General features: G+C 44.3%; 1 protein-coding gene across 1 annotated transcript in view; it reads right to left on the bottom strand.

The window, feature by feature from the left end:
- Positions 1-4640: 4640 nt before the first annotated feature.
- The window catches only part of LOC139659922 (retinoic acid receptor beta-like), an 81166-nt gene continuing 70932 nt past the window's right edge, over positions 4641-14874 (bottom strand). The window contains 5 exon segments of the mRNA XM_071537981.1: positions 4641-4912; positions 7387-7545; positions 10023-10168; positions 10170-10225; positions 14231-14407. Of these exon segments, the coding sequence (XP_071394082.1) occupies positions 4641-4912; positions 7387-7545; positions 10023-10168; positions 10170-10225; positions 14231-14407 (810 nt within the window).

Here is a 14874-nt window from a genome sequence, read left to right as displayed (position 1 = left end):
ACAAAGAGCGTTCACACGGCATGGCGTGGCGGTCAAAAAACTATTTGTGCTCCTCCGTCCAGCAACACCTGTCACCTGAGTAAAGGTTCCTACCTATATAGTAAGTGACCCAAAGCACAACGGTGACACCTTCTGGACCAATTTGGTGTCCTGCATACACTTAACTCTGGAAATGGCTCCTACAATACTATTTACTATGATTTATACTATAAATTTAAACCATCAAGAGTCATTTACGCCTTAAAAATGAGGTAAACCTTTCCTCAAATAAAACCTCAGGACACGTCAATCTGAAAACAACGTATGCACACAATAGTATTTTAAAATAAATATATTTTATTACTTTGCCAGGACAGTTCATGGTAAAGTTAAACAGTATATGAACATAAAAAGCATTGTTAATGTACAAACAAAGACGATATTTAAAATGGAGAGCGAAAAACAGATCGAAGCTCAAACCTTGGAGCGCCTGTCAGGTCGTCTTCACCCTACAGGCTGGTAGTGGGTGTGGGGGGGAACCATAACTGCCCCCCCCACACACACACACCCCAACCCTCATGTCCAGTAAGACGAGATCATCATGTCCCGTATTAAACACGACAACTATACAACACTGCATGTGATTGGTGGTGAGGTTCTCTGACACTGATAGAGAGGGGGGGGGGGGGAAAGGCGACTGTGGGAAAAATGTGTGATGTCATACCAACAACACCTTCAGGACAGACGCGACAACAGAGCTACTGTTAATGACTGATATTGAGGTTCACAGTTCACTTGTTCTCTGGCTCCTAGTTAAGCTGTTTCATCTAGGGTTAGACCGATATATGGGGCCGATATTGGCCTTTGATATGCTCCAGTCAGTGTTGTCCATCTATGATATGATGCTGTTTTATTGTGGCCCTGACAAGAATACAATTCCATTAGTAGTTGTCATTTTTGGACATCCTGGAATGCATTGAACATCATAAATTGAGATTAGGGTGGAATTTTCCTTTAAAGATACTGAATATCGGCTATCGGGAGCTTAAATCCAAAAAAATATCAGTATTGGCCTTCAAAACCCCATATCGGTCGAACCCTAGTTCATCAGTTAATCCGTTATCGTAACCAAATAGCTGTCAATTGATTGGGTTTGATTGATTGACGACAGCTGATTGGCTTCCTGGCTAGAGAAAGAGAGAGAGAGAGAGAGAGAGAGAGAGAGAGGGGGAAGCAGCTCTGTTGTTTGACATGAAACATATCGACGATATCGGGCGCTGAGGTGATGCGGTCGTCCGTTTCTCCCACCGCCGACCGCCGGCCTTCTCATTGTCCTAAATGGTGTGTGTGTGTGTGTGTGTGGAGGAGGAGGGGGTCGTGACCTGGTGAGAGTCACACCTCCCGCTTCCAGATCACCACACCGGGACGCGAGTGGATGTTCCCAAGGACAAAATAACAAGAGCGGTTTTTTTTTTCTTTTTTTTTTTCTTTTTCCCCACAGAGCTGCCAATTGGAATGCAAAGCACACACCATTTATATAACATCTCCGCAGTGAGCTAGATAGTAGAGTATTACAGTTACGTCGGTACAACATTCAACGGAAAGAAACGAGAGTAATTCAGCATTGCGAGTTGTTTTTTCCTAAAGGAATAGATAAAGAGTCCCTGCTGTGTCCGGTGCTCGACCGGACGCTTTAGGGGCGGGATGTGGACATTCTTCGGCTGTGAAGGTTTTTCCAGCTTAAAAAAAACGAAAAAAAGAAAGAAAAAGAAACACCAAGATGCCTCCCTTCGTCTCTCACCAGGAGAGCAAGACACAGAGAGAACTGAGAGAGCATGTCCTCTGTTACAGTGAGATAGAAGAAGTTAAGTATTTCCTTAACACTGCATATCATTCCAATAGAACTCCATGACATTATTCACATTCAAACATGTTTTCAAAAAAAAAAAAAAAAAATTAAACAACAGCTCTGTTTTCCCTTATGATATGTATTTCCAGGCAGGGTTGAGATGCTGATGGGGGGGATGTTGTCGCGTCCTGCGGAGACCCAGAATCCTTCGCTTCCCTTGTGGCTGCGTCAGACTAATGACAGTTAGTCCTCATATTGTTCAGTCTCAGTGCTGCACCTGCTTTTCAAGGGGGGAGGGGGGGGGTCAACATTTTTAAGTGCTACAGTCAGTATTTCCCATGTGCTATCGTAAGCGTAAGAGTAACCGCTTGATATCGGTGTGAATGGGCTTTGTCGTCCAGCCACGAGAGATGCGAGGCCAAGGTAATGAGCGAGCGAAGGGATCTAGGTCCTAACAAGAGGATATCCGGAGTAATGGAGTTCACTTTCTTCCTATCGTTCGGTATCTTCCGCGACCTCGGCTGCGGAGAAAAGCAGCTTTCTAAGATTATCTTTTAATATCCGCAGGACCGCCGCGTCCCAATGTAAGACACACGGCCCGCTTCCCCCCCCCCAACCGATGAGATTAAGAGCTCAATTGGATCTACTGTCCAAAGAGAGGCTTCTTTACTCGACTGCGCTCTTCTCCGGAGAGGAGGGGGGGTGGGGGGGTCAAAGGTCATCTGGAAATCTCCTTTAGCATCACTGTAACGTCGGAGCGGATTCCGCGGATCACCCCGCCCTGTGTGCTTTCTACATTAAAAGTGTACAATCTTCCGGTTCGGTCATCGAAATGCGTTTTTTTGTTGTTGAAGAATTGCAATGCCCCCGTGTGTTTCAAACAAGACACTTGCGTAGGGGAACTGGAGCGGGGGGGGAGGAGAGGGGAGAGGGGGGGGCTCTGCTCATAAGGCCATAACAGAACCCATGTGCGTTTTTGTTTGGAACCCGGTCGCTAGTACATGCTGTGAGCCGCGGACACGCCTTCGTCAGATTGAGCCACCGGTGAAACGTCCGAGGCCAGTGATCAGATAGGAGGCTCTTTCTCTTTTTTTTCTCTTTCCTGCTTTAAACATAAAGTGCAGCTAGGAACACAGAGGTCAAGAGGTCAAGGGAGATTTACTGAAAATAAAAATGGACGGATGTAGGTACATGATAGATAGAAGACAGTGTCCAGTTTCTAGATAGTGCCTATTTTCGTCTGACAACAAAGCGATTCGACGGGTGTTGTGCCAAAATCTGCATTCCCTAAAAGATGTGTTACCCTCTCGTTTTGTCCTTGGTGTGTGTTGTGGTGTTTTGCGGCGGCAGAAGAAAACTGTCGTAGGGGAAATTTGCTTAATAAGTGGACAAGTAGACCAACGTATTGTCTTACAACTTCCTTGTAGGATCAATGGATGTGTGGTTTGAGATGATACGCGTTATCTCCGTTTATTGCGGGATAACTAGGTAGGGTATTTTCAGTAGGCTAGTTTCATTCTTTGAAAAGACCTTGGGGTGAAACTGAGGTGAAGGGGAAGCGCATATTTTAGGGGGGAACAAGTTTTGGCATAACACCGGCTTGTTGACCAGAGGATGACACTGGCGGTTTAAGTTGAGACTTGTTCAACAAAACGGGTTCGGAGGAGCTACCAAACCACTGAAAATAACTGGGAAAAAAAGAAAAAAGAAAAAAAGTGTCCTATGTGATCACAGCCTGATGCAGAATACTCACTGGCATCTGACGAGAACAATCTAATTTCGCCGATTTGTTCTGATAGTACGGTTAAGTCGATTTACCGCGGAGCTATCCATCAAAGCGAGTTGATTTCATAGACTTGCTTTTGCTAAATCGAATCTCTCCCGGTTTCCGGCTTCTTCGCGGTTCATCCCGAGGCCGCGTTCGATCCGACCGGGGGGGTGGGGGGGGCCCGCATCGAAGGCTTCTGCTGTGGACGCTTCCCTCCTTTGAGGAAACGGACCGAGGAGACTCGGCTGTCGGTGCGGAGGGAAGCTTTGCATTCTGGCGGCGCGGATGTACACTCATTCATGTAGAGACATGAACATAAGAGTTATAAAAGACCAAAAAAAAAAAACAACAGCTTTTAAATATAGGAACAAATATAAAATATTAGACTTCCATAATGTCTATATGCAATAACATTCTAGATAACTGTTTTTTAAGGACTTACAAGTAGCCCCCGCTTTCGACCTTGATGTATCGCCTCAAAGATAATATTTAAGACAATGAAAAAAGCACCACAAAATTCATCATAGAAACAGAGATCTAACCATACAATGGTATGTACAATGTATGCCAACAATACGAGAGATGTAGAGAGAGATGTAGACAGAGAGAGAGAGCGAGAGAGAGAGAGAAAGAGAGAGAGAGAGAAGAGTAAAACCACTTATCAAACTCCCGTCATGCAGGTTAAGAATTTACACAGGAGACCTGAGGAGTATGATCTGTGTGTTCAGGCGGTTGTGAGGGCCACGCCCTTTTAGCGTCCCAGTCCCCGTCCCAGAGACACCACACCGAATAAGAGCTCAATTCAGAATTATACACAAAGCACTGGTCCTTTGAGGCCTCCGTGTCGTCGTTTTCTTTTCAAGGGGGAGGGGGGGAGGGGGAATCTAGGGGGAAAAACAGGTAATAACAAGCGAAGGGGGGCGGCGGGAAGAGGAGGGGGGGTCCACACCTTGCCTGGCTGTCCGTTTTCTTTTTCTTTTTTTTTTTTGTGCAAAGGAATGTCAGAGAGAGAGAGAGTCTCGGGGAGCTCCCTGCGGGGGGCCCCTAGGGCTCGACGCTGGGCGGCGTGGCCCTGGCCCCCTCGGTGTCCGAGGACTCGGGGGACTCCGGGGGGGCGGCGTCCTCCTTGGGGCTGCCCTTGCTGCTGGGGCTGGCCTCGCCCTCGCCCTCGCCCTCCCCCTCGCCTTCCCCCTCGGCCGAGGCGTTGCTGCTGCTGCTCTGGCCGTCCTGGCCCTCCGAGTTCTCCAGCATCTCCTGGATGAGCGGCGGCATGGAGCCCGGGATCTCCATCTTCAGAGAGATGACTCGCTCGGCTCCTGCAAGGCGAGGCCGAGGGGAGAAAAACATCAGGGAGCCGGTCTCTCACTAACATTTAGACAGATATGGGTTTATGAAGGCCGATACCGACACTGATGTTTTTGGATCGAACCTCCATCATATCAGAGGTGGACCACACTGACTGGCTGATATCTGATTTTACACTAGACTAGACTGCAGAAGTGTCAGTCATATCTACATATGACACATACAGTATACATGTTCCATACCTTGGTTATCTACATCTATAAATTCAGTATATTTGACCAGGTGAATGGTTTTTCACAACGCACATCTAGACATCTGTATGTATGTATGGCCTTCTGCAGCCTGTTAATATAAATACAGCATCCTGTATCAGAGGTGGAGACTCGAGTCACATGACTTGGACTCGAGTCACAGTTTTAATTGCTTGAGACTTGATGCATGAAGAGAAGACTTGAGACTTGACTTGACTTGGGTTCTGCTGACTTGGTACTTGACTTTGACTTCTGCTTTGATGACTTGAAAAGGTTTCTAAAGTGACAAAAGATCTTGGCCCGGATCTACTAAAAGTTTGCGCCAGTGCAAATGGCATTGCGGGTGCTAAAACCTTGTTCTCTGCACAGCGCATTTTGCATCTGAAATCATGGGTTGATCTGGGTTTGCCTTTTTTTGCGGTTTGATATAATTGCATATGCATTTGTGGGTGTTCCAAGGGTGAAGCGCAAAATTAAGGGAGGGTTTTATGGAAATTGGCAGAGGACATGATTTATCAAGAGGCGGAGGCCGTTAACACCTGTTGATTGCGCACCTAGGAAAAGCATGTCTTATCATTTTGTGCACAGAATGGCTCCAATGAGACTGGCTCTGGAACCGGCTCTAAGATCAAGGTGACACAGTCATCTACACATCATAACATGTAGACATTAGATCGCATCCCTATTATAATTCCAATCAGGTTTAAACGGGTATGCTGATCTAAAAATACACCATTTATGCTTCATTGGCAGAGTAGCAGAATGCGCACTCAATATGCAGACTATTACCTAAATATACAAAAAGGAAAACACGCTCGCACACCCTTCTCTGGATTTGCTGACACTTATTATGAGCCAATATCTGAGCGGCATAGCCCTGATGTAAACAATGCAGTGAAAACATGTTTGCATAATAACCTCTGTGGAGAGGTGTGTGTGTGGCTTCATACCTTCACCAGGTCTCCACCTGCCACCTGTGTCTCAGTCAGGCTCCTGCTACTCCTCCAAGGAAGTTAAGGCTCCTCTTTGGCTTTATTTATGGTCAGCATTTTAGCTCACTTCCTCATATCATACCAGCACTTTTACTTCCGCTAAATCGTGCTTGTGGTGCCCAACTGCATTCACTTTATATGTCATATCGTTCCAGAGTGACTTTTTTACACTTCCAGCTCCACTGGAGAGAAATTTGCGCTTCTTTTGTCCATCATTACATTGGCGCAAATAGGCTATTGTGCGCATTGTTTGGCCTTATATTTGCGCAATTCTAATTAATTATCTGTGCCTCCGCTCATTTGCATGCGCTACTTTAGTAAATACCATGTGCTGGCGGTACCAATTTCACCCGCAATTGCTTTTGTGCTGCACCTGGAATTACGACATGTTAGTAGATCCAGGCCCTTGTGTTTGTGTAAATGACTCAGATTGAAAGTGATGAGATTTGTTCCAGCAGACGACTGAATTTAAATTCTGTTTTCTGAATTTGTATGGAATAATTGAATTTATTGATGTTGAAACTGATTATAGAAATCAAACTCATGATGCTCTTACCAAGTTTTTATCCTATTAAAACCATATTGCATTGAAAAGTCCTAGATATTTAGTTTTCTTTAAGATATTAAATTGATACTGGACTCTTGATTTGTTCTGACTTGACTTGCTGTTCTACATTTAGACTTGAGACTTGACATAAATAACATGGACTTGACTTGGTAATCTACGTGTAGACTTGGGACTTGACTTGAGACTTGTGCCTCAAGACTTGAGACTGACTTGGGACTCGAGCAAAGTTGACTTGGTCACACCTCTGTCCTGTATATATGCTGTAAATGTTTTATCATTTATATACTGCATGTGTTTTTGCGTATATTTTCATTTCTCATATATATATATATATATATATATTTCAGTCATTTTTCTTTGTGCTAACATGTTATACTTCTGTTATTTGTCACACCATGCATATTCGCTGTAAATTCATATATATTCATCCTTTTCATTTGTGTATTTCTCATGCTATAGTGTAATTGTCTGTTGTGTTTGACACCACCTCATTTGCTCTATTCTTATTTACATCCTATTATTCTTTGTTGTATCCTACTTTTTGCTGCTGCAACCACCCAATTTCATCAATCTTCATCTACTCTAATCCAGTCGAATCTACTCCAAGATAATCTAATCTAATCTAATCTAATCTGATCTGATCTGATCTGATCTGATCTGATCCAGTCTCCCACCTTTAGCGCTGATGCTGCGCAGGTCGGTGATCTTCATGAGGGTTTTGGGGAACATGTGGGGTTTGCTGGGCCGACGCTTCCTCACATAGATCTTAAGAGCCTCCAGCAGCGGCTCCTGGAGCTGGTCCACCTTGGAGGGCTCCTCCAGGTCCTGACGGTCTGACACACACACACACACACATACACACAATAAGTAAGACTTAAGACAATTTTCAAGACAATGCACCGATTTCCACGGCAAATATTAATTGGTTCTAATTGCTTCATTTTTAAAGCCATCAATGTCATACTTGGTAGGCTGTTACTAAGTCATAATGTTGATGCTTGTGCCAAGTTTGGTATTGATAACCCATTCCGAGCTGAATTGGCAATATATTAAATACTCCATACCCTAATTTGCATATTTACAAATTAATATTTGAGGCATTTTTTGACTGATTGCTTAGCTTTTCACAAACTTGAAAAAAAGTTCAGGCATGTCCAAGGAGCAAATATGGCAATTTGCGCATCAATCTGACTTACAGTTCATGAGTTTTTCTAAGGTATTTAAAAAAAATAGGCGGAGCTTATGGGTCCAAAGATGTTTACCAACAGCAGATACTCACATGTACCAAGTGCCATGTTAATCAGCCAAACGGTGTGGCAATTATGAGGGTTTAACTTTGAGACCGTATTGTCGCTAAGTAGCGAAGAAAAATGTTACTGATGAAGCATTGGGCAAAATACAGAAAAAAATATTATAATAGGAATTCTAGCAGTAATAATAGGTTCCCTAGGAAACCTAATACTTCCATGTTTTGGTTCTATCTGATGCAGACAGGCTCTGGGCTAATACATGTATCGCTGAAGGAGTGTGAAGCCTAGTTTGATTAAGAAGGAAGAGTTTATTTCATTATTTCCACTCATCGCTGTCGAGGAGAGATTACAGACACCGGCACAATCGAATAATTAAGCTGAAAACAAATTAGAATTTTTTTTGGGCAGTGTTCAGTTCCGATAACTACAGGGTGTCCAAAAAGTCTGGAACGATATATATATATGGAATATGGAAAAAACTACATGTCAGGGTGTCTGGCCTCCTAATAGAGATATGGTCTATTATATAAGTCTATTCCCAATTATTTCAAGGCTCAGCAAGACTGTCTATAAAAACCTCATGTTCTAACTCCCATTCTTTAACATGCAGTACTACATCAGGCCATAAGGTGGCAGTGTGTGCATTGAAATCAGCAGCTCATGCTGCTGGACTTTGAGCCCCCCAGTCAAGTGTGAGATTACTGAGGCAATCAGAGGCGCCGTGCGCTTTCGATGGATTATGCAAGAGCCTGTAATATTTGCTAAGGCTCTGGGGTTATAATATATATATACTGTTTGAATTGAAACCCAGCACTGATGCACCAGTGATACGCTGTCTAGAACCCTGACAATGAAAATGATGGGTAGGGAGAAAGTGGAAAGTGACAACGAGACTTTGAAGCTGGGTAACTTAGGTGGGTGTACGTTGAAACTTATTCTGTGTGTGTGTGTGTGTGTGTGTGTGTGTGTGTGAGAGAGAGAGAGAGAGAGAGCTGTGTGTTAATGTCTGTGTAACCTGACATGGGGGAGTTACTCATGCCTCAGGTATCTTGGTGGAAAACAACCAGAGCAGACTCATTTCCTATGGGAGGGAAGTTCAAACATTCCACTCAGCTCACTGACATTGAGACATACATCATCTCTCTCTCTCTCTCTCTCTCTCTCTCTCTCTCTCTCTCTGTCTCTCTCTCTCTCACACGCTCCCTCCCATGTTTGGCAGTCAGAATAGTGCTGCCTCACTGATAGCGACCTGTGGGTGACCTGGTTTCAGACTCCTGTGGAGGCTGACTTACTTTCATCCCAAACCGGGCTGCAGCTCGACTCAATATTTAACAGGAGGAATCAATACCGGCTGACTATGTTGAATGGAAAGCAGTTGACTGTGATTCAGTATGGATCGGATTAGTTTATCCGTTCCACTGGATGTGGAATTATTCCACGACTACAGTGCCAAGTCGATTCATATTGTTTTGAATCAGAATTCATGCTAAATGTAATAAATAATCCGAATGCAACAAGCATGCGATTAAAAGTATCTGTCTTATTGAGTAAGGGGCCGATATAGGTTTTTAAAGCTGATACTGATATTTTTTGGATTGAAGTTGCTGATAGACGATATTTTGTGCCAATATTTTGTGTTGATATTAAATAAAAAGATTATGACTACTACTACTAATAATAATAATAATAACATATGCTTACTTAATTTTTTGAAATCCCGTCAAAATGTCTCATTAGAATCAATTCAGGTTAAGTTCTTCCCATAGAAAAACAGTGTAGTATTGATCAATTCTACCATAAATATGTAATCAATCAAACTGCATCATATCCATCATATCAGAGGTGAACCACACTGCCTGACTGATCGCCAATGTTTCATGAAGGGCCAGTATCGGCCCCATATATCAGCAAACCGCTATATCAGCCTAATCCTACGCTGAAGTGTCCTTTACCTCCTTTGTGAGGCGTATTCCTCGTCTTGTCCCTTGTCCCCGTTGACCCCTCCCTCCCTCCCTCCCCTCCCCCCTCCGAATGCCCACCAGCCTGCCCGGGTTGCCCACCTCCGGAGATGAGACAGATGGCGCTGAGGAGGCCTGTCTCGGTGTCGTCCATCTCGATGGGCAGCAGCTGGTTGGCAAAGGTGAACACCAAGTCGGTGAGCGGGCCGAAGCCGGCGTTGTGCATCTGCGTCCGGTTGAGGGTCAGCGTCCGAGAAGGTCATGGTGTCCTGGTCGGGGGTGTACCGCGTACAGATGCGCAGGATCTGACGGGGGGGGAGGGGGAGGGAAGGGCAAAGACGGTCAGCGGGGACTTGGCGGAGAGGAAACTTTTAAGTGACACACAAGTAGGGACAGACGGATAGAGGTTCTGAAGGCCGCCACTGATGTTGCTGTTCAATATCTTTAAATTTGACCATTTTCTTGCTGAAAAATTACAACTATTCAGATTTCCCCCTAGAATTGTATTCTTGTCCGGGTGGAAAAGCCTCTGAAACAGCATTTAGACCATCATGTGACACTAAAACTCTCCACTGAAAGCCAGACTAATGAAATTCTTCCAGGTGGGTTAGCAGCACCTTCAGGCATTTCATTGCAGATTTTACAGACTGACACTCCTGCAGCTGTAAAATACCTTGTTCATATCTGCCTTTATTTACAAAAAAGATTATTCAAGAATTAAATGAAGAAATAAAAACGTGCAAAGGAAAAGAAATGGCACTGTAGGTTTTACAGCCTGCCCTCCCCTGAAGCTGTAGAGTCAAATCTTCCCATACTACACTGGAATGATTTTCCTGCTGTTCGCTAGCTGTGGTCAGGGAGGAACCTCCATCATATCAGAGGTGGATGATATTGACTAACTGATATCTGATTTTTAATAAATAGAATGAGACTGTGTGCCAAAAGTCTGAATCAAGTCTAACAAGTTTCAGATCCCACAAAGAGAAGCAGAGAGAACGAGCAACACCAAAACAACGACCTTCCACACACTGAAAGAGAATAACCTTTGGGTCTCCCTGCTGTATTGTGTGTGTGGGTGTGTGTGTGTGTGTGTGTGTGTGTGTGCGCGCACGCCTAATAAAGCGAATAGGCTGGTGGATGTGAAGCCTATAGTAGCCTTTGAAGCTATTTGAGTGGGCTGGCTCTGACAGTGAGTGGCAGGCGTGTCTGCAACATGAAACAGAATAAAACATGGCTACTGGTGGTGACTCGCACCGGCTGGCCAGGCCTGTGCTTACACACAAACACACACACACACACACACACACACACGCTGTTTGATCTCGCCTCCGACGCTCCCTCACCCAGCCCCTCTGCACAATATCTACGCCCTTCACTGTAGAAGTGTGCTGGTGAGCGGATGGTGATCGCTGAGCGGGAGCCAGAAAGTCATCACAGCCGGCCTTCAACTCCTCACCTCTGTGTCCCTGGGAGTTCAGCGTACAGCTTTGTCACATTTGACAAACACTACTTAGTCAACACAAACAAATCCATCTCTGTGTACGGCAGTGTCATTGAACATAGCCACACACACACACAAACTAAAAAACATCTCATACTGTTTGCACTGCCACCTAGGCCCGCTTTTCACCTGGCATCAATGATTTTGATACTCATTCATGAGTATCCTGACAATCTGTTATTACTATCTCAGCTGCCTGGTGCCTCTTTGATTTGTATTTTTTCCTTGTTGGATCAAATGAAAATTTTCATGTAAAAAAAATCTAAATATCCAGTGTTTCCCCACAGAATTTTACTCTTGTCAGGGTGGAAAAGCCTCTGAAACAGCATTTTGACTAAAACTCTCCAATATTACTATTACTGCTGCTGCTGTTACTGCTATTGCTAATACTACTACTGCTACTAGTACCACTACTACTAGTACTACTGATACTGCTACTCAAGCAAGATAAATACTAGTTTAGAAATGAATGAAGTCACACATGACTCGAGACAAGCCTTGCCTCTCCTCACTTTCTCTTCCTTCCTTCCTCTCCTCTTCCCTTGCATCTGTCCCTCTGAGCAATGACTGCTAATCCAATCACTGCCCCCACCTCTACGACTCCACAAAAGCCAAGCATGGATGAGAGAGAGAGAGAGAGAGAGAGAGAGAGAGAGGAGGAAGAGAGACAGCCGTTTGCCTTTTTCCATCTCATTACGGAGGCTACATTAGTACAGTACATCGCTCCACTTAACAACTCCTAAATAACAAACAAACACCCAGCCGCCGGCGGTCGGCTGACAATGCAGACATTTCCGCATCTGCACTCCATAAAGAACGCGCGGCATCATTAACAAACGCAGAGCAGCTGACTGCGGAATATTAAAAAAAACAGATGACCGTCCCAAAAAAGATTAGAGACTGAAAAATGTCCCAGTGTGTGTAATCTAATCTCCGCCACAGACAGCTATTCTACATAAAGAATTGAATCGACTGGGACGATCAATTAATCTGATTTCCCGGACTCCCATTGGCCGGCTGAGTAGGTCATCCAATAAGGTCTGAGGGGTGGACTAATGGGAGCTGGACTTGAGGTTAAACCCACCAAACCCCTTGAGATCTGAGGGTATTGACTGACCACAGAGTCTAAACCGATTTAACAGACCCTTACACACCGAAGAGCAACAATAAAATTGTGGAAAAAAATACTAATAATATAGATAACTGCCAATCCAGTAAAGAGGTACGTCTTTATATGTTGTTTTTTCCCCCATTAGTTTTCATTCCAGTGCTGTGAACAATGGTTCTTAGAAATTTTTTGAGTTTGGGGGAATTTGGGGGAGTTTAGACGGAAGAAGCATATTATTCCTGGAGTAACTGGAATCCAGTTCTGTGGAAACTGGTACAATGACTAACCTGCATGAATAGGCAACAGACTCACATGGGAATGGTACAGTTGTGCAAATACTGTCAAAATATATCAAGGCCTTAAACCAGTGATTCTCAACCTTTTTCATATCAAGGACCCCTAATTTAGTACACATTAGGGCCATAAACCCCAATTTGATGAAATGTTGTCTCTCGGACCCAAAACTGAGAATACTTTTATTGTTAGATATGATTTTGGAACTTGGAACTTGGAACTTCTGCAACTATGATCAAAATAGTCATTCCTCTACATTCTCTAATTGTGTTAACTTCTTTTAAATGAAATAATGGTGAAGTTTAACAATTCATCAATTTGCTGGGGACCCCCTGGAACCCCCTCAAGGACCCCTGGTGGTCCCCAGACCCCACGTTGAGAACCATTGCCTTAAACTACCAATGTTTAGCCTTACATTCAGTCAGTGTTACTCATTTTACTAGTGATTGCCTATTTGTGTTTTGCAAGCTTTATTAATTTAGCGTTTAAAGATGCCAAATCATAGAATTTTTTCCCCCCATCATATTGTAGTTAAGAAATAAAAATGACAGAATAGAATACAATTCAATAAAGTGTGTGTATGTCTTTGTGTCTGTGTGAGGTCGAGTATGGGAGGCAAGAAGGTGAATCTATCACAATGACAAGCTTTCAAGTGGATTTTCATTGCATTGCGTGATGTGAGCAGAGTGCCTCACTTGGTGGGAATCTGGAGTCACAGCTGTGTTTCTGTAGTAATTACTTCATCACCAAGCACACCGGCATTTTCACCAGCGAGTAGCCAACCAGGACTCAGTTAGCTTAACTGCTTATAGCGCATTACCCAATTAGTTTGTTAGCAGCCAACTAGCAAGCTGGCTATCTCTTTTTTGAATTCCTAGCTAATTAGCTAATGCTAGCTAGCTAGCTAACATTTAGCTCACTGCATGCACAGCAAAACTAGCCTGCCCTTTACTGTCTCGTCAGCTATAGTGTCCTTCATTAGTTAGCTTACATTAACTTACTTGGGTGTCTCTACAATATTAATGAGGTCCAAACCAGATAATTTTGCTGTCTTCACTTTATTTCTTACATTTCTCTTTCTAGAAACTAGCTAGCTAGATAACTCAGTCCTGGTCGAGTCACCAACTCGCTGGGGAAAATGCCAGTGCGCTTGGTAATAAAGTACTAACTGCAGAAATGCTCTGATTGGCTGAAGAAGTTGTTGGCTCCAGCATGTCAAAAAATGTTGCACTGAGGCCACCAGCAACTTGACAAAATCAAGATACACCACCGCCCAGAACGTCAAACTACCATCAAAATAGCATCTGCTAAGGATTGGCATGAAAGCGGCCACTTTGACAAAGCCAGGACTAATTTTAATCCTTGACATCAAATCTGCTCCTACAAAATACATGCGCCAACACATACCAGAATATCCAGGCAAGCAGCTTTCAGGAGCGTGATCTGGTCAGCGATGGTCAGCCCCGTGAAGCCAGGCACTCGTTTGGCAAATTCCACGATCTTGATAATGCACTTAGTGGCCAGCTCGCTGAACTTGTCCCACAGGCCCAGGTCCAGCCTCACACGGTGGTCTGCACTCGAGTTCTGCAACACACACACACACACACACACAAACACACACACACACAAACACACACACAGAAACACACCCAGAGTAAAGCGTCAGGCGAAAAGGCAGGCACTTTCGTCACTGCACAGTGAGCGCTGCTAATGATCTCCTCAGCCAGCGCGCTCTCCTCCACTCGGCTCTATATGTGTCACACTTATATAAATAGGCTCCATAAGGACCTGAGCTCTCAAAAACAGTGCCAGGATTGTTGTTGTGAATAAGCTGAGCCGAGCCGGTCGGCCTGGGCTGCGGTAATGAGCGTAAGAGTGTCAGTGGGATGTTCTGCCGATGATGGGATGCAGTAATGGAGCTGTGACAGGTAGCACAGAGCACTTTGAAGCCAGAGGTGCCATTAATAGAGCTATACGGTCCAGAACCTACACAAACACTAGAGGGGACCAGAGACGGGTGGGAGCAAGGGAGCGATAAAGACACAGAAGGA

The sequence above is a fragment of the Centroberyx affinis genome, unplaced genomic scaffold (assembly GCF_046629955.1).
Source record: "Centroberyx affinis isolate AG114_WGS23_722 - 3 ecotype Tasmania unplaced genomic scaffold, CSIRO-AGI_Caff_v1 ptg000018l_1, whole genome shotgun sequence".
Taxonomy (NCBI): Eukaryota; Metazoa; Chordata; class Actinopteri; order Beryciformes; family Berycidae; genus Centroberyx; species Centroberyx affinis.
Note: the sequence above shows the minus strand (reverse complement) of the source record. Positions and strands in the feature narration are given on the sequence as shown.